At 53.9% G+C, this 23143-nt stretch overlaps 4 protein-coding genes and 1 pseudogene across 5 annotated transcripts, besides 1 other annotated feature; 1 reads left to right on the plus strand and 4 right to left on the minus strand.

Annotated features, from left to right (window-relative positions):
* Window positions 1–524: 524 nt before the first annotated feature.
* NCS54_00087600 (Hypothetical protein) lies at window positions 525–2288 on the minus strand (the record flags this gene model as incomplete). Its single annotated transcript, XM_053146513.1, has 4 exons — window positions 525–628; window positions 676–1201; window positions 1252–1637; window positions 1685–2288. The coding sequence occupies 4 exons, from the start codon at window positions 2286–2288 to the stop codon at window positions 525–527; spliced, it is 1620 nt and encodes a 539-aa protein (XP_053002488.1).
* A 4550-nt stretch (window positions 2289–6838) lies between these two features.
* On the plus strand, window positions 6839–10566 carry NCS54_00087700 (Hypothetical protein; the record flags this gene model as incomplete). Its single annotated transcript, XM_053146514.1, has 2 exons — window positions 6839–8329; window positions 8389–10566. 2 exons carry the CDS (start codon window positions 6839–6841, stop codon window positions 10564–10566), a joined length of 3669 nt encoding a protein of 1222 aa, XP_053002489.1.
* A 1027-nt stretch (window positions 10567–11593) lies between these two features.
* On the minus strand, window positions 11594–15068 carry NCS54_00087800 (annotated as a pseudogene). The gene is made up of 3 exons: window positions 14842–15068; window positions 13289–14011; window positions 11594–13205 (listed from the first exon to the last, which is right to left on the minus strand).
* Window positions 11594–15068: a sequence feature.
* Window positions 15069–17364: 2296 nt separating this feature from the next.
* On the minus strand, window positions 17365–20905 carry NCS54_00087900 (Hypothetical protein; the record flags this gene model as incomplete). Its single annotated transcript, XM_053146515.1, has 3 exons — window positions 17365–17971; window positions 18023–18114; window positions 18164–20905. 3 exons carry the CDS (start codon window positions 20903–20905, stop codon window positions 17365–17367), a joined length of 3441 nt encoding a protein of 1146 aa, XP_053002490.1.
* A 649-nt stretch (window positions 20906–21554) lies between these two features.
* Window positions 21555–23115, minus strand: NCS54_00088000 (Hypothetical protein; the record flags this gene model as incomplete). The annotated part of the gene is made up of 2 exons (XM_053146516.1): window positions 21555–22157; window positions 22519–23115. 2 exons carry the CDS (start codon window positions 23113–23115, stop codon window positions 21555–21557), a joined length of 1200 nt encoding a protein of 399 aa, XP_053002491.1.
* Between the last annotated feature and the right edge of the window lie 28 nt (window positions 23116–23143).

Genomic DNA, 23143 nt, shown 5'->3' on the forward strand with positions numbered 1-23143 from the left:
ACTGGAGTAATAAAGACAATGGTAAATATGTGTTTATGTTTATGCGATACCCGTTTCGTAGCCATTCTTACCCTCACCTCTAACACTAAACAAACAGCACATGAGCGGATATGTAGAAAAGACACAACGAAGGATATCCCAACTCCCAGAAAACTCCCGAAATGACGCTACTTAATCATAATGAGGAACAAAATCAAGTACATCGCCGTTGCGCTACTATATACGTGATTTAGTATGGGGAGCCAATGGGACTTTATCGAGTTCCCTTCAAGTTCTTGCACTAACCTAGACTTTTGATCGTTTTCTAATTTCCACTTGATTGAGGTCGGACAGACCAGTGACTGGACGTGATATATCGTGAATATTTTATGCGATGTTGATGTTCCCGTCCAAGAAACATGTCTCGCTCTGCCATGGCGGCTTGCCATTGTGGGCGGTCTGTTGAGAATATAGGGGTATCCTGGTCGTCAAGGTAAAAGACAAATGAAATGGCACCATTCTGGTCGATGCTGTAGTGATCAGGATCATGTAGCAGGAAGCTGCTTTGGTTTAAGTCCCGCCTCTCGATCCAAGATCATACGCCGCAGGAGCTGGTCCTGAGGCGCTGTCATGGAACACGATTCTCTTTCTGTGGCTAGGTCAGTTGACAGTCCCAAGGCTGATAAACATACTTACGAAAGTAAAAACTCTCGGTTCGCAAATTCATAAAAGCCCGCACAAGGGACTCATCCTCATCCAGAAGCTTCCGTGTGGCTGCAACCCTGAAGTCTGTGTAGAGCGGACTGGTGACACGGAACAGGGCGGCATAAATTGAGACGAGGTAGTGGTAGAAATGTGTGCCCACCTCCAGCTTGCATTCCGGAAAGCCGCTGTAGTCCTCGGGGACATGGCATGGGAACTGCTGGAAGGCTATATAGGACCGGACCAGTTTCCGGTACATGAGGATCAAGCACCACAGGCTCGCCCACAGAGCTATGGCGTTGTTAGGGCCGATACCAGCGGTGCCAAACATGAGTTTCTCCAACTCGGATAGGACCTCTTTTTCGATTGGTTGTGAGGCAGCCTTGGATATCTGACCGAATTGCGTGTGCAGAGCGCAAGAGGGCGGTGTCGTCTTGCCATCCTCTTCAACACAGAGGACCAGTCCTAGTCGTATCTTGGTTAAGCAGTTGAGTTTATGGACTTTTCGCACAAATCCATGCTGCAAGTTGTTAGATTGTAAATTATCCAACTGTAGGTCAAGATACTCACCATCGGGAGAGACGCACTCGACTTGCTGTACCTCATGATGAAGGCATCCACGGCTTGCTGGAAGCCGATACACCTTGTGTCCTGGTGAAAGATAATATTCTCGACCCAGTCGACCAGGTCACTTGATGGAAGAAGTTGCGGAAGAGCATATCGTGCGCTCTCCTCCCGGTGCAACTCGATATGACCGTCAACCTGATTCATGACAACCCAGCAACACAGCCAAGGCGGTGTCTTGTTGCCATAATAATCCTGAACCTCAACCTCCAAGGCTGGGTTGCCGACGTAGTCCATGGATATCGAGACTTTGCGAGGCTGACCGAGGTGGGTCGTCCCGGCGATGAGTTCTTGGTCGAGCAAGCGCGCAGTATAGTCGATGTAATGAAGGTCTAAGATGTCAGTCTAGGCCGGAAAGCTTCCACGCGGGCGAACTGACCACCTGAACTGAACCTCATCTTCGTTAATCTCTCTCGGATGCATAGCTGAAGCCCAAGAGAACCAGCAGCCTTCTTGCAAGCCTGGCATGGCTCTCCAACACCGCACTGGAAATGGAAAAGGTCAATCATCCACTCATAAAAAGACCCATCCTCTGGCGGATACTCGCGTGTAAGTGAGGGAGCACGTACCGAGATCCTTCGCACTTTGCATCGGAAGCAAGCACCGGTCTTGCGTACTTGGGCAACCTCGAGCCTCCTCTTTTCGTCAAAATCTTTTCTCTTTTTCTTGATGCCGTCAGGTTTGGCAGGATTTGAAGGGAAGCAAATGACGGAGTAGTTGACAGACGGGTTGGTACGGGTGGTGGTCTTCCGTCGCGATTTCGGGCATGCTCTGTTTTCTTGCCCAGCAGGTTGTGCTTCACTTTGTGGATTATGGTCCGGGGGCGTCTGTACGCTAGTCAAAGTCGAGCTGATATCATATTGTGCCGTGGTAGCGTTTTGTCCGGGGTCGTCCGAAGAGTCCTCGCAGAGGCCCTCGACGTCAAGCCACGCCTCCAGGTCATCATCCATAGCCGGGACGCTTGCGGGGTCGATGTGAGCCATTGAACATGCGTCTGTTGATGATTACAGAAAGGTTGAGCCAAATGAAACAAAGATTGAATGGATAACAACTCCGCTCATTGAGTTCTTTGCTTCTTGGTCACTCAAAGATGCTTCATCAGCCCGATAAAAGTGGGACATGCAAAGTCCACGTCCAATGAGATGGGGAAGAGGATTGTGCTCGGTGAGATTGAAACAGGAAGTTATGTGTCACGTGGTGCGCTGTCTATGCAGACATACCCGACTAAGAGCGAACAACCGAGCAAACAATTTTCGACTGAAGAATGCCCTTTGAGCTAGGATGTTTCTTGGTTGATTATTCAGCGGAATTTTTATCAACCAGAAGGCCATTTGTCCGAGGCAAGAAAGAGCACGTTGCATGAGTGTCACTGAGACGGTGCGTCTCTCCTATGTCTCATCATGCAAATGCCTGATGGTCAGCACCTTGCAAACTCGCGACCAATGCCGGCTGAGACGATGCCAACAGTTTTGAGGACAACTCTCTGAACTATACGAGCCAAATCTCTCGAATCGAAAGCTATATGAAGGTCGTTCTAGTTGGTGGAAGTAGGACTTTTCGCACTGGCTCCCGTTTACGGTTTCAGGAGCAGGAGGAATAGGACTGGACGGGGAACGACAGCCAAGCCCACAAGACGACCGGAGGAACAGGATGGACAGGGGCCGGGTGGCTCGATTTTCCGGAACATTCTAAAAACGGCACCAGCGTGGGATCACACAGCCCGCGGATGCTGGGCCAAGAGCTTCTGATGTGCAGGGCCAATTTCGGCTGCTGCTCAGCCCCTCGAAACAAGTCGACGGAGCCACATTTCCTGGGCTGCCCATGCCAGGGTCTGGGTCTAGGGGGCACCCACCGTCATGATGCAAGCGCAGATCTGGTGCGGGTCGTCATGGGTGCGAAGTTGGGTTGGGAGGGACGGAACCCTTTTAATAGACCCGTCGCCAAGACGTCCACCGCAAGAGATGAGGCGTCGTTCTCCGACGGTCGGGACGCCGTGCTCGGTATTGGACCTCCATCGTCATGAAGCACCGGATACCTCATCAACGCGGCTGGCCGGGGGTTGCAGTATTGTACATGGGCGTTTGCATCCTGAGGTGATACGACAGCGACAAATTCTTAAAATCCAGACCTTTCCCGCCCTTGTTTCACCGTCCTCTCTCTATCGCCACTCGTACATGAGTACTTTGGCCGGCGCTACAGTACACACGAGTCGGCCGAGTGGGTTAGACTGCAAAGTACGAGTCGAGTACGAACTGCAACACCTCACAAGGTGACCTTTGGTAGGCACGTCACTAACAAATAGCTCCAAATTTCACCATCAGGTGCCGCGACAAGAAAACTGCAATACGACGTGGAATCTCGTACTCTGCGCGTATCCCCATGGCCGTTGAATCAAGGGGAGAGGCGATCATTTTGTACCGGGCGAGACAAGACAGCCAACGCCGTTCAGGAGGTACCGTAACTCCGGAAAACGCAACTCGGCTCGCAGATCTTACGACGGCAAATGTGCTCAGCGGCAGCCAAGCGCCCACGGCTAGAAGGGCTGAAAGCAAGCAAAATAGCACCAAAAACAGGAAAGAGGCGATGCTGCGGGCGGGCGCTGGCTGACTGTGATGACATCTAGAACAAAACATGTCGATGAGATCCATTGAGGGATGACGATGGGCGATGCTGCTGATGATGGCGGTGACCAAGATGATGATTCCGTGATACAGCACACTATCATGGCACGAGCCGGTGGTGAGTATTGGCCATGACGATGATGCTGCCAGCCAGCCCCAGCCCGCCTTACTGCGCCGTGCAGCTGCCGTAAGTTTCGGGTGAGAATTGATGCCCGTTGGCCGGCCGTTGACGACGCCTTTAACGACGACGACGACGACGACGACAACAACAACGGCACCGGCAACGACAAGCCAAGGCCGCGTGGATTTCGGCAAGTGGTGCTTTGCGATTCGGGAGGCAGCTCGACTAATTAGTTTTGGAAGGGTATCATCCGCGTCAGAGGAGGTGGTGAGCTGAATGCACCAAGACTGCATGCTATTGAGGAGGGGCTAGTGGATGATTGATTGACCGACAACTGATAATCTTGTTTTTCCTAGAGGCTTCTTTCTCTGCCCCGTACGCACGCCCTGGCAATGTGCTGTATGTACTGTCACTGTCGCTTTTGGTTGTTCTTCTTGGCCGCCGCGTCGCCCAGAGGAAAGCTGAAACCACGAAACGACCAAGCACTGTGTGTGGCAGGGACACCGTGGGGTTGACGGTTGGCTCTCACTGATCCGGAGTCCCTGATCCCTGGCGGCGCCGCCCTGGCTTGGTGGTGTCGATGCCAATACTTGGGCTACCAACAAAACAGGCGCTTCGCACGCACACAAGAGGCCAATGCCGTCTCATCCAATTCAGCCTGGTACAGGAAAGACACAGGAGACAGATCAGACAGGACAGGACCCTCCAGCATGCAACACAACAGCATGCGCTCTCCGGCGAGGGCTGGCTGAGCTGGGCTGGGCTCCAGCTGCAAGTCACCCTCAGGTACCTGACCGGCTCTTCACGCCGGGGCTGGGCTCTGGTACCGAGTGAGTACCACCGAACGTTCAGTCAGAAAAAGGGTCCCCTCCCATTTGCGATTCTCATTCATAGGTCCAATTCACGCCTATCCCCTCATGAGGCTCAATCCCGCGCTGTCACTTTCCGCGCACTCTCGCCATCGCCGTCCCCAATTGCATATTCCCCCTCTGTCTCTCAAAAGGTCCCCATCCTCTCGGCCTCTTGGTCATCCCCGGGCTTCCATGTCCAGGGGTCAGGGAGAGGGAAAGGAGGATGACCTTTTTCTTACTGTGTTGTACTGTACTGTAATACTCACAATCCCTGGTGGGAGATCCCAGCGGTTGCCCAAAGCCACCCCGGAAAACAGCATTGAACGAGCAGTGGACGAGATTTGGCCCTGACGAGTCCCTCACTCTCAGCTGGAGCCCAGTATTATTACTCTGTACCTGCCACAACGGTCAATGGTGCGGGAACGAGAGTCAGGTGTTTGTTATGCTGCTGGATATACGGGAGCAAGCAGAAGCATCCATATCCATACGTTCACGACAAAACATGGAGAGGAGAAAAGGGGACTAGTGACTGCACATCATAGATTCCAACAGATCCATTCCGTCGCTGGAATACGAAAACACACCCCAGACAATGATGTTTTGGGATTTTGACTAAGGATGGCAAACCCTGAGATCATCTTGGCTTCTCCTCTCCTCTCACGCCCCGTTGCTTTTTCAGCCATGACGGGATTTTATTGCTCGTTTCCTTGCCGATATTGGATGAGGCTTTCGTTGTGACCTGTTATTAGGCGGGCTCCCTTACTTAATTCTCCTACAATCGGTCTCACTCATCCGGGACCTGTCTCTTGTGAGGTACTCCACTTCTCATCACCCTCAACTCACTCCGCCGTCTCGCGAGAGAGAGGAGGAGGACAAGAGTCCAAAGCCCAGACCCCAAAGAAGACACCAGAGCCAGAAGGGGACCCGCCTGCTATGCCTCGTCTCCAATCCCACGGCTCCGTGTTGCGTACCTGCGACACGAGCAGCAAGGCGCTGAGCACGAGCACGAGCCCGGCTGGGGCTGGACGAGACAGCAGCAGAGACAAACACAGGCACAGGCACAGAGTAGAGTGAGTGTCCACGCACTGTCTGGATACACGGATGGACGTCTGCATCTTGACGGGCGCCTGCTCTCTCTTGGAGTGTTTTGTTTCTGTTGTTTTTCTTGCTTGATGTCTTCCTTTCTTTTCAAGCTCTCTTTAATTCCGGCACAAGGGGACATATTACACACCCCTTGTCCCAAGCTCAGGAGACTATACCTCAACTTACGTAGCAGCGAACAAGAGACGACGAAAAAAAAAAAAGACAGAAACTTCATCCACTCACGCTGAGCCAGCCAACGTCATCGCGTCTCCACCCGCTCCCGAGCCCCCGAACCCGTTGATCCAGAGACCGGCGTCTGTCGCCCCAAAAGTAGCATACGAAGTACCTTGCGAGTACTCCCTGGATCCAGACTGACAGCCATCCAGAGTCGAGCTTTCTTGCTCGCCTATGGGTCCCCTCGCTCTCGGGGGCTCCTCCAAGGACCCCATCTCTGGGGCTTGTCCTGGCGCAGGGAAGACCCGTCCTAGATCTGACACGCAGCCACAGACTAAAATACTGTGTGCCCTGGCGTGCCTAGCAGTCCATCCATGGTATTCGTGCAGCAGCCCTCTGGCAGAAAAGAACGAGAGCCTGCCTGTTTCTGCTGATTCCTTTTTCCAAAACTGCTGCTTCCTGCGCTCTCTCTCGGCCTGCGGCTGCGGACATCCCATACCTACATATTCTAGCCTGGCCGCGACCCGCCAACCCTCTCCTCTCCCCCCCTTCAGGTCCTCCCTCGTTCGTTTTCGATCAACTACGCCGTACCGTACCTCGCCACTCCCCAGCTTTTCCAGTTCCATTCTTAGTAGCAGCATCTCGCTGCTGCATGTAACGCTGGCGTTTGCTGGCCGCTCATAATGCCCAGCATGACGTCGAGCAAGTCCTTCCGGGCGTCCATCATACCCGCGTCCTTCTCCATGCTGCGGTCCAACACTGATCCTGAGTCGTCGACTCCTTCGTCCTCGGCCTCTTCCACCGCTGGAACTTCGACTTCGACATCCCACGATCCCCGCAAGAAGACCTGGCACAAGTCAAACACCGTTGACCTTTCCCAGCTGCGAGACAACAGCTCCAATCCCGGTTCTGCGCCTAATTCCGACAAGAAGGACGCCGTACGACACGACGATCAGAGCACCTCAAACGCTCAAGCTCACACTCGCTCACCCGAACGGCCCAAGACCCTCACCAAGCGCAGCAGCGGCGGGGAATCCAACAAGTCGGCAACTCTGCCCAAGTCTCAGTCCACAACCAACCTACCATCTGCCAAGCAGCAATCAAACCGAAAATCTAGATTCCGTCTCTCATCGCTTCTCCCCTTGATCACGCTGCCCTCGGAATCCTCACCGGCTTCTCCCAAAAAGATGCCAGCCAAGCAAGCAGCACCACCGCCTGTGCCAGCGCCAACAACGGCACCACCTGCACCGCCAACAACAGCACCAGCTGCGGCACCTCCACAACCTGAAGCGCAACCACCACCCGTGCCAGTGCCAACACACTCCGTACCTGCGGCCGTTGCAACCGCCACGGCTCCCGCTCCCGTTGCCGCACCCTCTCCTGCACCCACCAAATCTTCCTCTCCCACCAACACCTCCACCACCACTAACACGGTGACAACGGCCGCAACGGCTCCTACAACCGTCGACGACAGCCCATCTTCCAGCACCCCGAGCATCGTCGAGCCCACGGCCCACATGCCCGAAGAGCATCGCCCCGGCTTGGCCATCACCACTCAGGATCTGCACCTCCCCGGGTTTGGTGGTTCCCCGCCCAGTGAAGCCTCAATTCCTACACGTGAGAGCGACAGTCTCGAGATGCCTCAGCCAAGCCCCAACCCTCAGATCATGGCCCCGATCCCGCCATCACCTGAGATGCACCGGGCTGTTCTGGCTCCTCAGGAACCCATGGTTCCCCCTCCCCCTCCTCCGACGGCTCCCGTGGAGCACACTGGAAAGTTGCGCAAGGAGAACCCCGACGCTCGGCGAAGAAGCGGCTCCCTCCAGCACATCGCGAATGGCGGCGAGCCTCCCGTGCAGGGCCTCAAGAAGCGGACAACATCTCCTGTCCCCGATCGCGGCCGTCGATCATCCTCTGTTCAGCCCCCCACCGTGCGCAACAGCAACAGCAAGAGCCGCGTTGTCTCGACGCCGCTTTCCATCCGACCCAGCTCATCCAAGGGCGATGTTAGCCAGAGCCCGACCCGGGGCCGTCTCCGCCGAAGTTGGCTGCCCGGCGGAAGATCCCGCTCAAACTCTGTCGAAGTTTCCAACGCAAACGATTCGAGCGCCTGGGTCCTGTCCGACGACACACGAGCCGAGTACAATGTCTCGTTGCTCAAGAACGGAGAAAAGGTAGATGGCATCGTCCCCTGTTGCACCCCAGTTTCAGAGTTAATCATTGTTTCCACCAGGTCCCCGAGCTCTGGAACGAGAGCGGAGCTGTGCTCGTTTACCTGTACCCCAAGGACAGCGGCCACGGACCGTCGTTCAAGGTGCAGGAATTCACCATTAGCTCGTCCTACATCTTCAATGAACTCATCCAGACAGAGCGAGAAGCGCCCGCCGGTCGAAGCCGAGCCAGGAGCTTTGGTGGCCGTGATAGCCTGACTGCCGAAGACGCGGCCCGATACCTCTCCCCGCCAAACTCACCCCCCGTCCCTGACGATGGATACGATGACCTTCGCCTCTATCTGCCTACCGCCCCGCCTACTAGCTCCGGGCAGCTCGCAGCGCCTGGCCCCGGTGCGCAGCCGGACCTCGACCGATTGATCGGTATCCGAAATCTGTTCGCCTTCTTGACCGGACAGCCTCTGGTAGCAACCAAGACTCGACCTACCAATTTCCACGCTTTTCTTCAGATCGCCGCGCTCCTGGAGGAGTTTGGCTTCGTGAGCTTCGATGGCACCACCTTTGGAGATGCGGTCGACCTCAGCTTCGGCTTCTACATGGACCAGCACGCTCTTGCGGACTGCCGACACAGCAGGGAAAAGACACTCGAGGCATTGATTCTCGGCGAGCGCATGAGATCTTCGGACCTTTACAATGAAGCATTTGCTCATGCTGCAGGCAAGTACGCGGCGATTATGGAGCTCCGACTGCCCCTGTTCGAGCAGGTTTCGCCCAAGACTCGCGTGAGCCTCGAACGTGCCCATCTGGACCTGCTCAACCGACAGCATAACGCCAACCAGCACCTGGAGAACTTTGACTTCCCGGCCATCTTTTCTGGCATCGCCAACTCAACCTCGATGGCGGAACTCAGGCATGTGCGCTTCAAGGTCTGGAAGAGCTCTTTCAGCAAGATGCGACACTTTGTCATGAGCTACTACAAACACACGTTTGGTAACTGGCCTCCCAAGGCCAGCAGCAAGAAGAACCCGTTCGCCGAAAGCGGACTGAACAGACTGGTGCTCAAGGTCCTGTACTCGGACATGTGTGCGTTGTATGACCTGATTGTGGACCGAACCAACCGCACATCCAGAGTCATGGACGAGGTGCCAGCTCTTTCTGAAGAGACTGACAAGATGATAATGTCGGCCCTTCGAAACATCATGTCTGAGTTTGATCGCTCAAAGCCACCCGTCCTCCCGCCCATTCCGTACGACTGCCCCCAGCTGCCCGTGGCCACATCGATTCTGGAGACGTATGACACGCTTCCTCCCAAGAAGCAGGCCAAGTTCGACAAGAACATCAAGGAGCACGAGCTCATCCTCATCCTCAACAAGGCGTACAACTACGATACCAACAGCATCAAGGTCCCCTTCCTGGACAAGTTCAAAGAATTTGAGTTGCGAGAGGCCCGAGGTAAGACGCCACTGGACTTTGCTGATCAACGCATTGGCTACTGGCTCTTCCTCTACACGGTGATTCAGTCGCTGCCTGTCCTGGTGGTGGACGCCCCAGGCATGCAGTTCACCGAGGGAGTCGAGTACTTCCTTTGCGAGCCTCCCATGGGCAATCCCCCGTGGATCGGAGACCAGCAGGTCAAGAAGATGTGGTATGAGGTGGCTGGAGGAGGTGGCCTGGTGGAGTTGTCTACCGACGCGGTTCTCTTTAGTGTGGAAGCCACCTACCACCGAAGTCACTGCTGGCTTGCTGCTGCACAGTGGGATGAGAATGGCGGTTCAGCGCTCCCGGTACAGGCGACGGAGCCCCCTCTGTCACCGCTCGAGCCTCCTCGCTCCATGTTCTTGGACGGCGACGACTTTGTTCCCACCCCGCCCCCATCTTTCGGCGGACTGAACACTCCTCCCTCGCCTATGGGTAGCCCCCAGGCTGCCCTGCGACCCCGAACACACTCTCCAAGCGGAAGCCGAGCCAACCAGGCCTGGCGATCCAGCATTGCCCTTGGTCTTGAGCCGGTGCCTCTCCAGCCCCCGAGCCCCTTTGGAGAGCGGAGCAGCTCCCTGGGAGGGCGACCTGCCAGTGTCATGCTTGGCTTGAGAAGCCAGTCTGTCGGCAACCTGGCCGCGCTGGGTAACGCTCATGGCTCCCAACAGGAGTCTCCTCCTCCGGAACCATCTGGAGCCACCTTTGACGACATCTTGGGTAACGAAGATAAGAAGCCAAAGAAGAAGAAGGGATTTTTCTAAATCAACAATGGACTGCCTGCCATTTCCTCTCTCTGGGAGCTCCCCCCCCAAAAAAAAGGCTGCGGAGTTCCCAATGTTTTGTACATGTTGGGGGTTGGGTCTCGGACTTGTTTTCTTGCGTCTCTTTTTTTACCTTGCCGGCACTGGAGTGCTGCTACTCTTCTACCATTGCAACCGTAATTTGGGCCTCGAGCTCGTTTCTTCTTCTATTCTGACGAGAGCTGGTTGGCTAGGTACATGTTGGATAAGGCTGTTTTTCCCCCTCAAAGGTGTTGTCTGCTTTTTTACCATATACGTACGCGCACGCACACACACACACACACACACACATGCACGCAGATATTTTGGACAGGAGACCTGGGCGCGCAGAACAAAACATTTTAACGACTTAGCATGAGAAAATCTACACAGATGTAGTCGGAAAGGATACTTTTAGAGTTGATATAGAGCCATATCCACATAATTGGATGGATAAAAAAAATGTTTAATTGTTTTTTGAATTGAGTTTTGTTGTATGTAGCGTGGAGTTTTGGTGTGTATGTATGTATGTATGTATGTATGCATGTATGTCTATACTGTATACCTGGATACACCTAGATAGAATCCTTGGAAGAAGTTACTATGATGTTTACCTAAAGAATTGATAGCTTAATTATCATTGTGTACTCATCGTTCTATTCGCACCGTTTGAAGTCAATTATATCTCGCCTCCGGAAGACATGTCACGCGGATAGTATCAAGAGTTGTCATGATGCCTTGCCATCGACTCCCGTCGACTGATGCAGAATTTATATTCAATCTCTACCTTATCCCAGACGTTGCCAAATTTTAATGCCCTGCCCCAATTACCCGAATTTCTAAACTCAAAATCAAAATGCCCAGTACCTATCCATAGAGATTCCCTCAAGATCCGTTTATATGTATTGGCCGTGATATCATTACCATGCTTGCCGATGCGAGAGCCCAGTCTCGTACTATCAAGTATCCCAATGTTCCGAAAAAACGCCATAAAAAAGAGAAGAATCGTTCATGATAGGGAGACCTTTGTCCAGCGGCCTCTCTCGGTGTGCCACCACCTCTCCTTTTCCTTCCTGTCTGCTACGACGCCGTCGCGCATATTCCAGCGTCCAGTACAGCCCTCACGACCTCCAGCAAGACTCTCACCGCCATCGCCGTCCAGGTCACGCACATCGACTAGACCGCCCTTGTCGTCTGTTGTGCCCGGATCTGACATGAGGTAATAGCGGATGACACTGCCTGGTGTGCCGATGAAGCCGGCCATGGCAAACGTCTCGGTTGTCGTGCCGTCCTCATCGATCACATTGACGGTGAAGCGGGGCCGGGAACGAGCCGCCTCGAGACGGGCCTGAGCGGCGAGGCGCGCCGTGTGGAGGCTGGTGTAGGGGGCGTGGCGCAAATCGCCAAAGAAGGACATTGGGGTCCGTGGTGAAGGGAGGGGGGAGCTGCTGGAAGACTTGAAGAGACGTGTCGGTGACATGGGGCTGGTGTTGGAGCTTGGGGCCACGGCGAAGGGGGACACATCACCAGGCTGTTCCGTGGTTCGGAATCGATCTGTATGGAGGTCAATCCTCTCCACGGGGTAGCACAACTCCTGGAAGATGCCGTCTGGGTCGTTGAGCACGCGGAGGGCCCTCAACGCGGGGAAGCCTCCGGCTGCGATGCTCCGTGCGAGGATGTCGTCGGCGGCGTTGACGCAAGATGCGTGGCTTGTGATGTCCCAATGCAGCTTCTTGACGCTGCTAGATGCGAGGTAGGGCATCATCCACAGGGAAAAAGTGTCGTCTTCAGGCATGACGGGCGGGAAGGCTTGGACGAGGGAGAAGGTGATGAGTGACCTCAGATTGGAGAGAATGCGTGCGAGAGCAGCAAGGGAGGTGAGGGGTGTATGGCGCAGGGTCAACTTGCGCAGGGGCATACTCGAAGAGTGAGTCGCAAAGGCAGAGAGGCCGCTGGAGGAGATGCCGCTAATGTGAGAGAGGGTCAAAGACTCCAGCGGGGGGAGGGCGAGGAGAGCAGTGTCGTTGAAGCTGTTGGCAGGGAGGTTGCACAAATGGAGGTGCTTGAGTTTTGGGAGGTAGCTGAGAGTCGATGTAAGGAGGCTTTCGGGCGTCAGAGTTGCTCCAGGAAGACAGTGTACTGTGAGGGTCTCGAGCTGGGACCAGTTGTCATGATGGCTCAAGAAGGCGGCCTCCTGGAACGGCTTGAGCTCCCCAGGTATAACTAGACCTAGCTGCCGCGTACTCGACTGGATCCTCTGCTGCTTCTGAAGCGGCGATGGTTGGATCAACCAGTTCATCTCCTTGAGGTTGGTCCTCGTCGATAGTGCATGAAAGATCTTCTTGAAGGAGTGATCGTAGGTGGTCGACAGGCCGGAGAGGCTCTCGAGATTGGGGCAGGCCATAACAAGCGAGGCGACGAGGTTGTCGTAGTCGGCAACGGTGGACCCCTTGCCCGGAAGCGGCTCGGGGGCCGGAACCTTGAGCCGCCGGACGATCGCGGCGATCCGGGGTTTGGCGCGTAGCAGGCGCCGGAGCATCATGACTCGGGCGCCCTGAGACAGCTTAAACTTCTTTTTGTGGGCGGCCGAGTCTGGGCCAACCAGCTGAATGTCTTCGTACCTGAACCAGAGAGGAATTTGTTAGCTTGACGCCACCCGGCATCTCTGGCGATCGCATTCCGACCATGGAAAAAAAACACTTACAGGGCTTCTTGGGCGGGACCGTACCACTTGCGAGAGACGACGCACATGTTGCAAGCGTCTCGCATCCAGCAAGTTGCACAGCTCCCGCTCTTGTATCCGACATGGAGTTCCCTCAATTTCTCCAGAATGACAGAGAGCACCTCGATAGGCAGCATCGAAAAGAGCTCGTTCGGCTTGAAGGGATCTCGGACGGGTGCCTGTTTCTTGATGGGCATGGGTCGTTGATACATGTAATCAGGCCGCCAGTGGGCCATGGAATCCGAAGTGTCAACGCTGGTTCTGCTTCCCCAGGACGGAGTTCGTCTTGTGCTCAGGCTTTCCCGGCTCTGAAGAGACGACATGCTGGTCATCGAGTTGTTGCTGAGCTTTCGAGGCCGGTTGAGCTTGACGCCAGGAAGACCATCGCTGCTCCTTGTGGGATCGGCCAATGGTGTCTCCAGGACAGCATAGGTTGGACGTATCGGGTACGAGGTGCGAGGCAAGTTGTCCTTGGACTCATTGGCCAAGAAATCGTCCATGGTGTTCTCCTTTACCGGGTACAGGTCCGTCGGCGACTTGAAGGATGGAGGGTGCATTGGTTGAATTGCAATCGTAGGCTCTCGCATGGTGAGGTCTGCTGATTTCGACTTTTCCTTGTACTTTTTGTCATTCCCTCGCTTTACCGGTGGTGGTCCAGCGTAGGCAGATGCTCTCTTCGACCTGAGTTTGTTGGGTCCAGGACGACTGATGAACCAATGTCAGCTTGAAGGAAGAGACGAAGAAGAAAAAGAAGAAAAGGCACACAAAGTTCTACAACTGCGGGAGGGGAAAAAAAGGCAAGTATACATAATGAAAACTCCCCGATGCATCCATGAAAGACTCCTCAGCGCAAAGCACGGACAGGCGCGGGCTAGGCACACCCGGCTTCAAGTCTATCCGTCTAGAACAGTTCTGACGTATGTGAAAGAGCCTGGGTGATCTCTTGGCTCCGCGTAGCGCGAGGCTGCCAGGCACCTGGGGACGCCACCAAGGGGAAATTGTGGACAGGTAATCAAACCAAGGTCTTCGAGTTGAGCGCTAGTCCCGTCCATGGTGTTGGCGGCAGCCAAGCCCAGAGCGCTGGGGCAACATGTGCAGCCCGTGAGACACTTCCGGTGCTCGGCAGACGGAACGAGGAGAGACATGATGGAGGCGTCTGTTGTCTCCTTGTTCATCAACTAGCAGTTGCTCTGGCTCAACAGCTTTGTCTGGCCCAGCAACTGGTAGCAGCCCATCCTCCAGGCTGACTCAGGGGTTTCAGAGGAGTTCAGTGGAAGAAAGAATAAGCACACACTGCTCAAACCACCACTGCCACTGCCGCTGGGTACCGAAAAATGGGTAATGGCCAGATGCTGGTAGGATTGAGGCGTCCTCTGTCTTGCAGACGCCCGCATACAGAGAGACGGCCCAACGGGCCACCTCTGCTGGGGCCAAACTACTGCACTGTACAGCACATGTAGGCGCGGGAAAGGGGTTCGGTCCTGATCTCTAACGAACAAAAGAAAGGACACAAAAAGGAAAAGATCAAGACTCACACAAGGTCGGTCGAGTGTCGGTTCATCTTACCCGACAAGGGATCTTCGTCAATCATGGTGACCGCCCACACGTGCTTGCGGAACTCGTCGGCCCTCTTATCCTCAATGGCCGACATGGAGCTGCGCCCAGGCGAGAAGAAGCGCTTAAAGTCTTTGCCATGGTGGTTGTGCGGAACCTCGAACATGGCGGCCGGGTCTTGGTGATGCCAGGCCAAGCAAAGCTGGCTGGCTGGTGGAGTTGTAAGATTGGCGAACCGGACGGAACGGAGCGTCAACACAATATGACAGGGTGCTCGATCGTATATGTTCCAATGGCGCTTAGATGTGAGTTCGTATGGGTGTCTGCATTCAGCCCTCCCAGAAGGCGGCGTATCAACGTCTGAACAAGCTCGTAAACCTCGAGGATAATGAAACGAGAGTAGGACAATGAGGCTCCAAGGGGACCCGGAAGAGGGGAAGACGGCTTGAAATAAGAAAAGAACAAGGGAATAAATCGATCGACCAGCAGGAAATCAGGGAGAGCGGTCGGGAGAGCACACAATAAAACGCCTCTGCATCAATTGCGGCGCCGTCGGGACAAAAAAACTCAGACATGCACGGCAAGCGTCGAGCAGGTACCGCACCGAACAGTCAGTTAGTCGTTGGTTTCCCCTTTCGCCTCTCCAAGCCACGAGGCCTTGATTTCCAGGTCGTCAAGTTGGTTATGGTGGTGATAGTTGCGTCGTGAGCACGTCGTGAAGCGTCGAAATCAAGCTGACCAACGGGAACCGTCAAACTTAAGTATCATCCTTCTTCCTATGGCCAAAACAACAACAACAAGAGCAGCCGAAGGAGCCATGCTCGCGTCCAGAAACAGCGCCATCTCCCAAGAACCACTGTTCTTCCTCATCCTCGACAGTGGCGGAGCCAATGACGACCCACCCCTTGGCCAAGGCGCCCATGACCATTCCCTGCTTTTTGCTGTGTTTTGGATTTTGCTCCATCATGGAAACCTGGGGTTTGAGTTAGCATTGACGCCAGGGAAGGTCAGCAATAAGGAGAAGTGCCCTGTAACAGACAGCCTCTCCCTCCAAGCGCCAGGACAGATCCAACCCTCGACTAGAGCCTCATTAGCGGCGCCCTTTCTTGCGCCATCTTCCCGCCACAGTTCGAGACTTCCAATGTGTGAAACCATGAACCGTGATGGTGACGATGTACCGCCAACCACCCGCCCAAGGTCAAAAATAGTACCCTGTCGAGGAGCACAACAGCATCCCTGTACTGTACCACCAGTCTTGATGGCCTCACGCCTTCGAATCAGCGGGTCCTTGTGACCCCTCACAGTGGAATCGTTCTCACTTCTCGTCGTCCACTTGTCGTTCTCCCTCGAGTCCGTGGGCCCGCCCGGGGTGTCCCAGTCGGAGCATTTGGGGGCGCCGCTGCAGCGGCTAGCTAGCATCACGTTGATCGACCAAACTCAAGCTCCTCCTTGTCGGCGCGTCTTGCTGTTCCAGTGAGCGGGACAGATTGACAGCAGGCAACCATCCTCATCTGCTTGTGCGACAAACCTAGCTCGCCCCAAAATGAGCCAGGGATCCCAGCCATGCTGTTAAGATCAGAGCAGGGCAGGCCACGGGAGACTCCCTTGTCTGCTTCCCTTCCTTCCCTTCACTCTGTCTAGCGGAAGCCGGGAACATGGCCCTGGACTCGGAGTAGTAGCAATCGCCATCCCGTGCTGACCGAGAATGCAATGAAGAGCGGAAAATCGATATTGTCGAGCTGCTGACGGCATAAATCCTCCGAAATTGCACTCACGTAGCCCCCGTGCTGGCCGACTTGCCATCTTTCGCCATCTTTGTTGGCAAGGCATGTCGTCAACTTACTCAGAGCTATTGCTCCGTGCGTGCCATCCGCTGCTCCCGTCTTGTCCAGACCGCAACTGACTTCCGATGCACTCGAATCCTTCCGACCGCACACCGTATCCGTCCATGGGCTCCTGTTCTGTGCATCCGCTGCGGGGGTTGTCATGAGAGCGATCCTGGCGGGATAGCCGCACCTTCACTTCTGCCGTGACAAGTGCTCGGCTCTGCTTCGCTCTGTTCCTTTGCCGTGGCTTCATCCAAACCCACCTCTCATCATCTGCTTCCGCTGTCACCTCACGATAGCCCTGTTGTCTAAACCAGACAGTAAGGATGCCTTGTCATGAACAATGCCCCAGGACGTCGCTGCAGCAAACACCAAAAAGGCATCTTTTGATCTCCTCGCCCCAGTGAATCGCAAATCTCTGGTCCGTCACAGAGAGTTCCACGCTTTAGGCTGCTAGGATCCAGTCCTGCTGCGAAATTGTTATTCAAAGTATCCCAGCCGATTCCAAAAATCCCAATTCCCATCCTTGTATCTTATGTCTATGACGCCCAGCTCCAAACACCTTCACTGCCGTCTTTCCAACTTGTAAACTTGGTTCTGAAACCTAGCTTCCACCCATCTCCAACTTGGCGCGGGGGCTGGTGGCGCAAGCTGCAGCCGCAATAACTTGGCTTTCCTTCACTCTTCGTCTGCTTCAACCGTGAACCGCACCCTTCTTGCTGGACGCGCAGCAAGATCTCGCTTATCGGATGACGACGCGTTTCCTTCAACTTGGCCATTTGCACCTGGGCCTGCTTCGTGTGCTCGCTTCAAACCATTCGTCATTTGGGGAGGCTCCCCCACACCATCCTTCTTCCTAGTTGGAGAATCATCCAGTACCAACCCGTCGTCTGGATGCATGGTGCAGCCAAAGCCTCTTCCGAACACGTATTGAGGCGTATGTAGAGGCGCCATCTGGCTTTCCTTGCTGGTCTTGTCATTGGGCAATGGGATGATTCTTGCGTCCTTGATCCAGTTGTAGATTCGTTCGACCTGCAATATCGTCTTGGCTGCATCATGTTCAGCTTGTGTCATGTGTTGCTTCCGCTCAATGATGATCTCTTCGATGCTGTTGCTAAGCACCAGCGTCTCGACCGAGACTGGTTTCTGCTGGCTGATGCGTCGTGCTCGACCAATTGCCTGCGCCTCGACCTGAGGGTTGAGAACTGGGCTGATGAAGTAAATCCTGGATGCAACTCTAATATCTAGACCGAAGGCGGCTTGCGTAATGTCCATGAGAAGGACCCTAGGGGTTCTATTAGCAGACAATATCCAGCCTGCAAGTGAAGAGGGTTACCTGAAATCGGGATTCACAAGGAACGTTTTGACATATTGGCCCTTCCTCTTGTTAGTGAGCCCTCTGGCATAGATGAGATGTTGAATCTGGAGCTGTCCATTGTCAGCGGCAAGTCTTCGGCATAATTCCCTCTAAGCTCACAGTTTCGAGTACGCTGGCTAGATACCAAGCAGCGTTTTCGTTTTCATAGAAAACAACAATCTTTTCGTCCTCCTGATACTTGATGATGCTATCGATCAAGTAGGAGAGCTTAGACGACGCGGTTGATGTGATCCTCGCTGCTTCTAGTGGGCCAAGGGCACCATCCGCAGCTGCTACCTCTTCGGGCTTCACAATGTTGGTTCTAAGAGTCTGTGTGGCTTTGTGACTGTCGTTTCCCAGTTTCGTGTTCCCAGCCAGCGTTTGCGACCTGTCGCTGGCTTGTTCGAGAGACTCATCCAACATACGACGCCTCTCGATAACGCCTTCCTGGATCAAGCGGCCATTGAGCAAAGAGTTAAGTTCCTCAGGTTTCAAGGCCGACTTGTAGATTAGTTTCTGAAGTGCCAAGAGCATGCTTGACGAACTGCACATGGCATCATCCAAGTCGCCATCCAGGGACCACGCACCGCCAAGATTGTGCGGAAAACCATTGACACAGACTGGCAATTCATGAAATCGGTTGCTAAGTGTCCTCACTGCATTTTCCATGGCCACATAGCCAATTCTAATTGCTTGCTCCAGGAGGTGCCGATCTTCGGCGCTGATAGGGACCTTCTCGCCGCGAAGGAATTCCTCTGCAGTATTGACAGCCGTTGAAATCATGTCCTTTGAGAAGAAAGAGCCTCCAAAGAAACAAGCTTGCTGCAGGTTTCGAACCAGTTGATTCAGGGATTCCCTTTGTTTCTGATGGAAAAAGTAATCCCTATCTGTTCGTTGTGACTGAACTGAGTTGAAAATAATCATCATCGAGAAAACGTTGACAGACAGTTGGTCCTGGTACGATCCTTCTAGAACAACCACCTTGTGGTTCACAGGTGGGAGGAGATCGCCCACCTCCGCGAACTGGTGTCGAATGATGAGAGAGTTGAGTGTCGATTTCAGACAATCCGAGCGGCCACGGCCAGCTGACGTGTGCTTTGGTAGCATCAAATACACCTTCGGGTCAGCCGTGGTATCTCCAACGTCCACGAGCTTGTTCGCCCAGGGTCGGGCTTTCAAGTAGACAGCTGTGAGAGATCCAATTCTCTCCAAATCCCTTTTTTCCATTTCAGGGCTACTCCCAGTAATGGGCTTCGCCGTATCAATGCTACTCGCATCATCGTCTTGGTGGGTGGTGGTGCCGTTCCCTGTTTTCTGAGCATCGACTCCGAATAACCCTTGAGATGGTGTTCCTGTCACAGCCCAGCGGGATGAGAAATGCAAAGAATCCAAACTGGTGAGCAAGTTACTTGGGTTACTGATCGATGAATTACCAAGTTTGTGCCCTTCATCGAAGATGCATCGCTTGAAGTGGATGTTGGACAGCGGAGACTCGCTTAGTTTGCCGCCCCCTTGCCGGGCCAGAGTTTCGAGACGGGTCTGGGAGAGAAGAATGAGGTCGTACTTCAATAGTTCTTTGGTTGGCGGTAGCTGGATGCCCTTGGTTATCACAAGAACTTTCAAGCCCTCTGTATGCTTGCGGATCTCTTGCTCCCATTGTTCGACCAGGTTAGCAGGCACTACAACGAGGCTGCAGTTGCTAAGATACAGCAGTTTCTTAGGTGGTTCGATGCGCTGACGGGACCGCCTTCCAACGTAATGAGGCACGGGCGGTGGGAGATAATAATAGCCTGGGTTTCCTTCCAGGGCCTCGATGCAGCGTTCGTAATCATCCCCAGTCTGTTCCTTGAAGAGGTCAAAGTACGGTCTCCATGGTACCGAGTTTCGGGTTGCGCAGGAAGCAGCCATCTCGGACAGCGAAGCAAGGCGCTTTCTCACAGGGGCATCTCCGGCACGAAAATGCTCTGGGGGGTGGGTAGGCAACGATCGAGTCGCGAGGATGAGGGCGAGGGTCATGATTGTTTTGCCAGAACCCATCTCTTCGGCTAGAATTCCACCAGACACTCCATCATAATAACGTGGCTCCTTGAGAACCGTACCGGCGACGGGGTCCAAATACCATTCTCTGCTCTCTTGGTCCTTGACGTGGAGTAGACGTGGGTCAAGTACAGTCCCTGGCTGAACTTCTTTTTGTAACATCAACGCTGCCGACCTTCTCTGGTAAGGGTAGAGCTGAGATTTGAGGCCGGGAACTTGGCTCTGGAGCAGATCGTACATGGCAGATTTCGAGTACGGGTCTAGTATTAACTCAGGATCGGGGTCAGGGGATGGTATGGTGTTGAATAAGTGCAGCAGCGACACGTCCTCGTCAGACCCGTCGCTCTGGCTTGCGTCTTCATGCAGACGTGGCATGTCGGCGCGCTGGCATTGGATATCGCCTCGCCAGGCTTCCTGAGAATAATCCAGTTGGCCTAGGATCTTCCTTCTTGCTTTGATCAATGTGGCGTCTGATCGTTTCACAGTGCTGCGCAAGATATCATCTGGGAGGAGGTAAACTCGGAAGGTGCCTCGCTCCGAAGTCCGATGGGGGACGCGGAATTCGAGCCTGATCCATGATGCTTCAAGTAATTTCATGCATGGTGCGAGCTTTCGGGACTTTCGAAGTGATGATTGCACGTTTTGGGGAAGGAATCGTTGTTGAGTGTCAAGGTTGAGATGGAATGGCGAATCCGGCGACAAGTCAAAGGTCCTCCAATCACCAAGTTCATCGAGAGACCAGAGTTCCGAAGCCAAAGAGCATTCCTCTCGAGAGACGGACAAACATCCAGCGGGTATGAGAACTGCGCTTTGAGAATGCATCATGCATCAGACTGATAGCCAGAGAGTCAGACAAGACGGCGGGTCAGCCGAGTCCGGTGCAAGCGAGGGGAACGAATGATGTCAAGTGTCCACATGAGCCGCAACACTCAAAAGGAAGAACATAGGATTGGTTCCTCGGAGTCTTTGTTGGTGTGAGTGAGAGTGATGGAGGAGGCAGAGGTGTCAAGGTGCAGACGGATGCCTAGGAGTGTGGAGGTTGTGATACACCGTGCTATTGAATCAGAGCACTGTGCGTCGAGGCAAATCTCGAGGAAAGCACAACCGAGTCAATGGCATCGTTCAGGCATCGGCTCGGTCCTCGCAAAAACAGCGCGTACTGCTTCAGATTAATGGAATTCTGAATAAATTGATTAAGTTGACGAGGTAAAATGAAAGTGAAAAATCTGACACGCCGTTCTCAACTGACCAACACCAGGCTCTTTTATCAGGGGCTCCCCCAGTGTGTAGCAAGTCACATGATCTAGGTCAGCAACGATGATGGCGGCAATAACACGCATTGGGAAGAGATTAGTGTATTATATCCTCCAGCTATCTATGCATAGTTGATGTTTGTGTGCTCTTTCTCGGAGGGTGCTCACTATCCATGCTCGAGTCGATGTGCTTCTCAAAGATGGGCATTCAAGGCCAATCTTCATGAAGTAGCCTCCCACCTTCCAAGAAGCCCAACATCAAATGCCTTGAACTTCCTCTCCTGAGCCGGCAGCAAGTGGCTGCTGGAAGACAAGCAATCCTCGGCTGCTCTGATGGCCGAGGCGGGCAAACTGATTTCTTGAACATCCGAGATCATGGAGGTGGTCAGCTTCTCGCCCTCATCTACCGGGATCTGTCTGTAGAGTATCTTCATTGCCGTTTTGCTGCCAGTGGCAGAAGAGGAGGCGTACACAACATTTGGGTTCAGAACCCAGAGAAAGAGATTTGTCTTGGTCTCGTCTGTCTCTGTACTTTCCGGGCCCAGAATGTGTGGTGTGATGATAGACTTGGAGGATCCTGACCGGGAAATTGTTGCCAGAAGAGTGGCTGCCAGGCACTCAGAACTACTGGGCCTGGGGTTTGATTTGATGGTTTGGCAAGTGATTTGCCATTTGAACAGCGTCACGGACGATGCCAGAATGTTGAATAAGCCAACCTCAGTCTGGCATTTCTGGCAAAAGACATGAAGAAACCTCTTGGCCTCGTTGTCATCCAAGGCCAAAGAGGAGAGGTCGAAGCCAGCATCCACGGTTGAGGACGAATACTACAAGGTGTAAGCAGCTAATCGACAGTCCAGGATACATCAACATTGTTCCTGTAAGCAAATGTGCCTCCTGTTAATCTCCTGTTTCCCATATCTTTGAGAAGCCGGATGAAAAAGAGTGGTTGCGTCTTCTAGGTCACGCAAGGAACCCGTTCGGTAAAGAAGGTTTCCAGGAGATTACCAGCCCACAGAATGGGAACGACGATGCATTCATCTTGGGGAGTTGTATCGATGGCCAGATCACTGAAAGGTTGGGTATACCGACATGGACATCTTCTTTCTCCCCAGTCTGGAGGCTGGGACCCGGTACAGGCGAGGTCAAGCATGGAACAAAAGCAGTCGCGTCAGAATCGCTACTTACCTTGACACCTTTACAGTCAGATTCCGAGAAGAGGAATGAGGTGAGGTCGACAAAACCAATGCCCGGCTGGGCAGATATAGCATGGTTGGCGCCGTAGCCCTTGCTCGCCAGCGATTCGGGATCTTGCAGGTCGTGGTCATGGGGTTTATGACAATGCCAAAACTCCATCATTTCAGCCCAGTTCTCGCTTGGCAGATCTTTCCAGGCTTTTATGGCGTGCTGTGTGACGAACTCGTTGTCGCAGTTACGACAGCCTATCCGCGAGCCAGTCTCTATATCGACTGAGGTCCATGGCAGGGCTTGATTTTCCAGGGAGAAGCGGGCGGGCCTTGCCTCGGCTGGAGACACGGGCAGTCTCCAGGACAGAGCAGGGCGTCCATTTGTCGCCACCGGAAGGGCCGCAGTGAGGGCGACTTGTGCCGGGAGGGATATGGATTCTGTCTGCCCTTGATGGGTTACTTCAAGGCGCCGGCCTTCATGCAAGATTTCTGCCTTGGTGGACGAGTCAGGAGGTGATAACAAGGACGCGACAACCGATACTTGTCTGATATTTGACAGAAGCTCGGCGTATATCGATATGTCCTTTGAGGCTTCCATTGCGAGAGAGCAAAGCGTATGTCGATGT

Source organism: Fusarium falciforme, chromosome 1, assembly GCF_026873545.1.
Source record: "Fusarium falciforme chromosome 1, complete sequence".
Lineage (NCBI taxonomy): Eukaryota > Fungi > Ascomycota > Sordariomycetes > Hypocreales > Nectriaceae > Fusarium > Fusarium falciforme.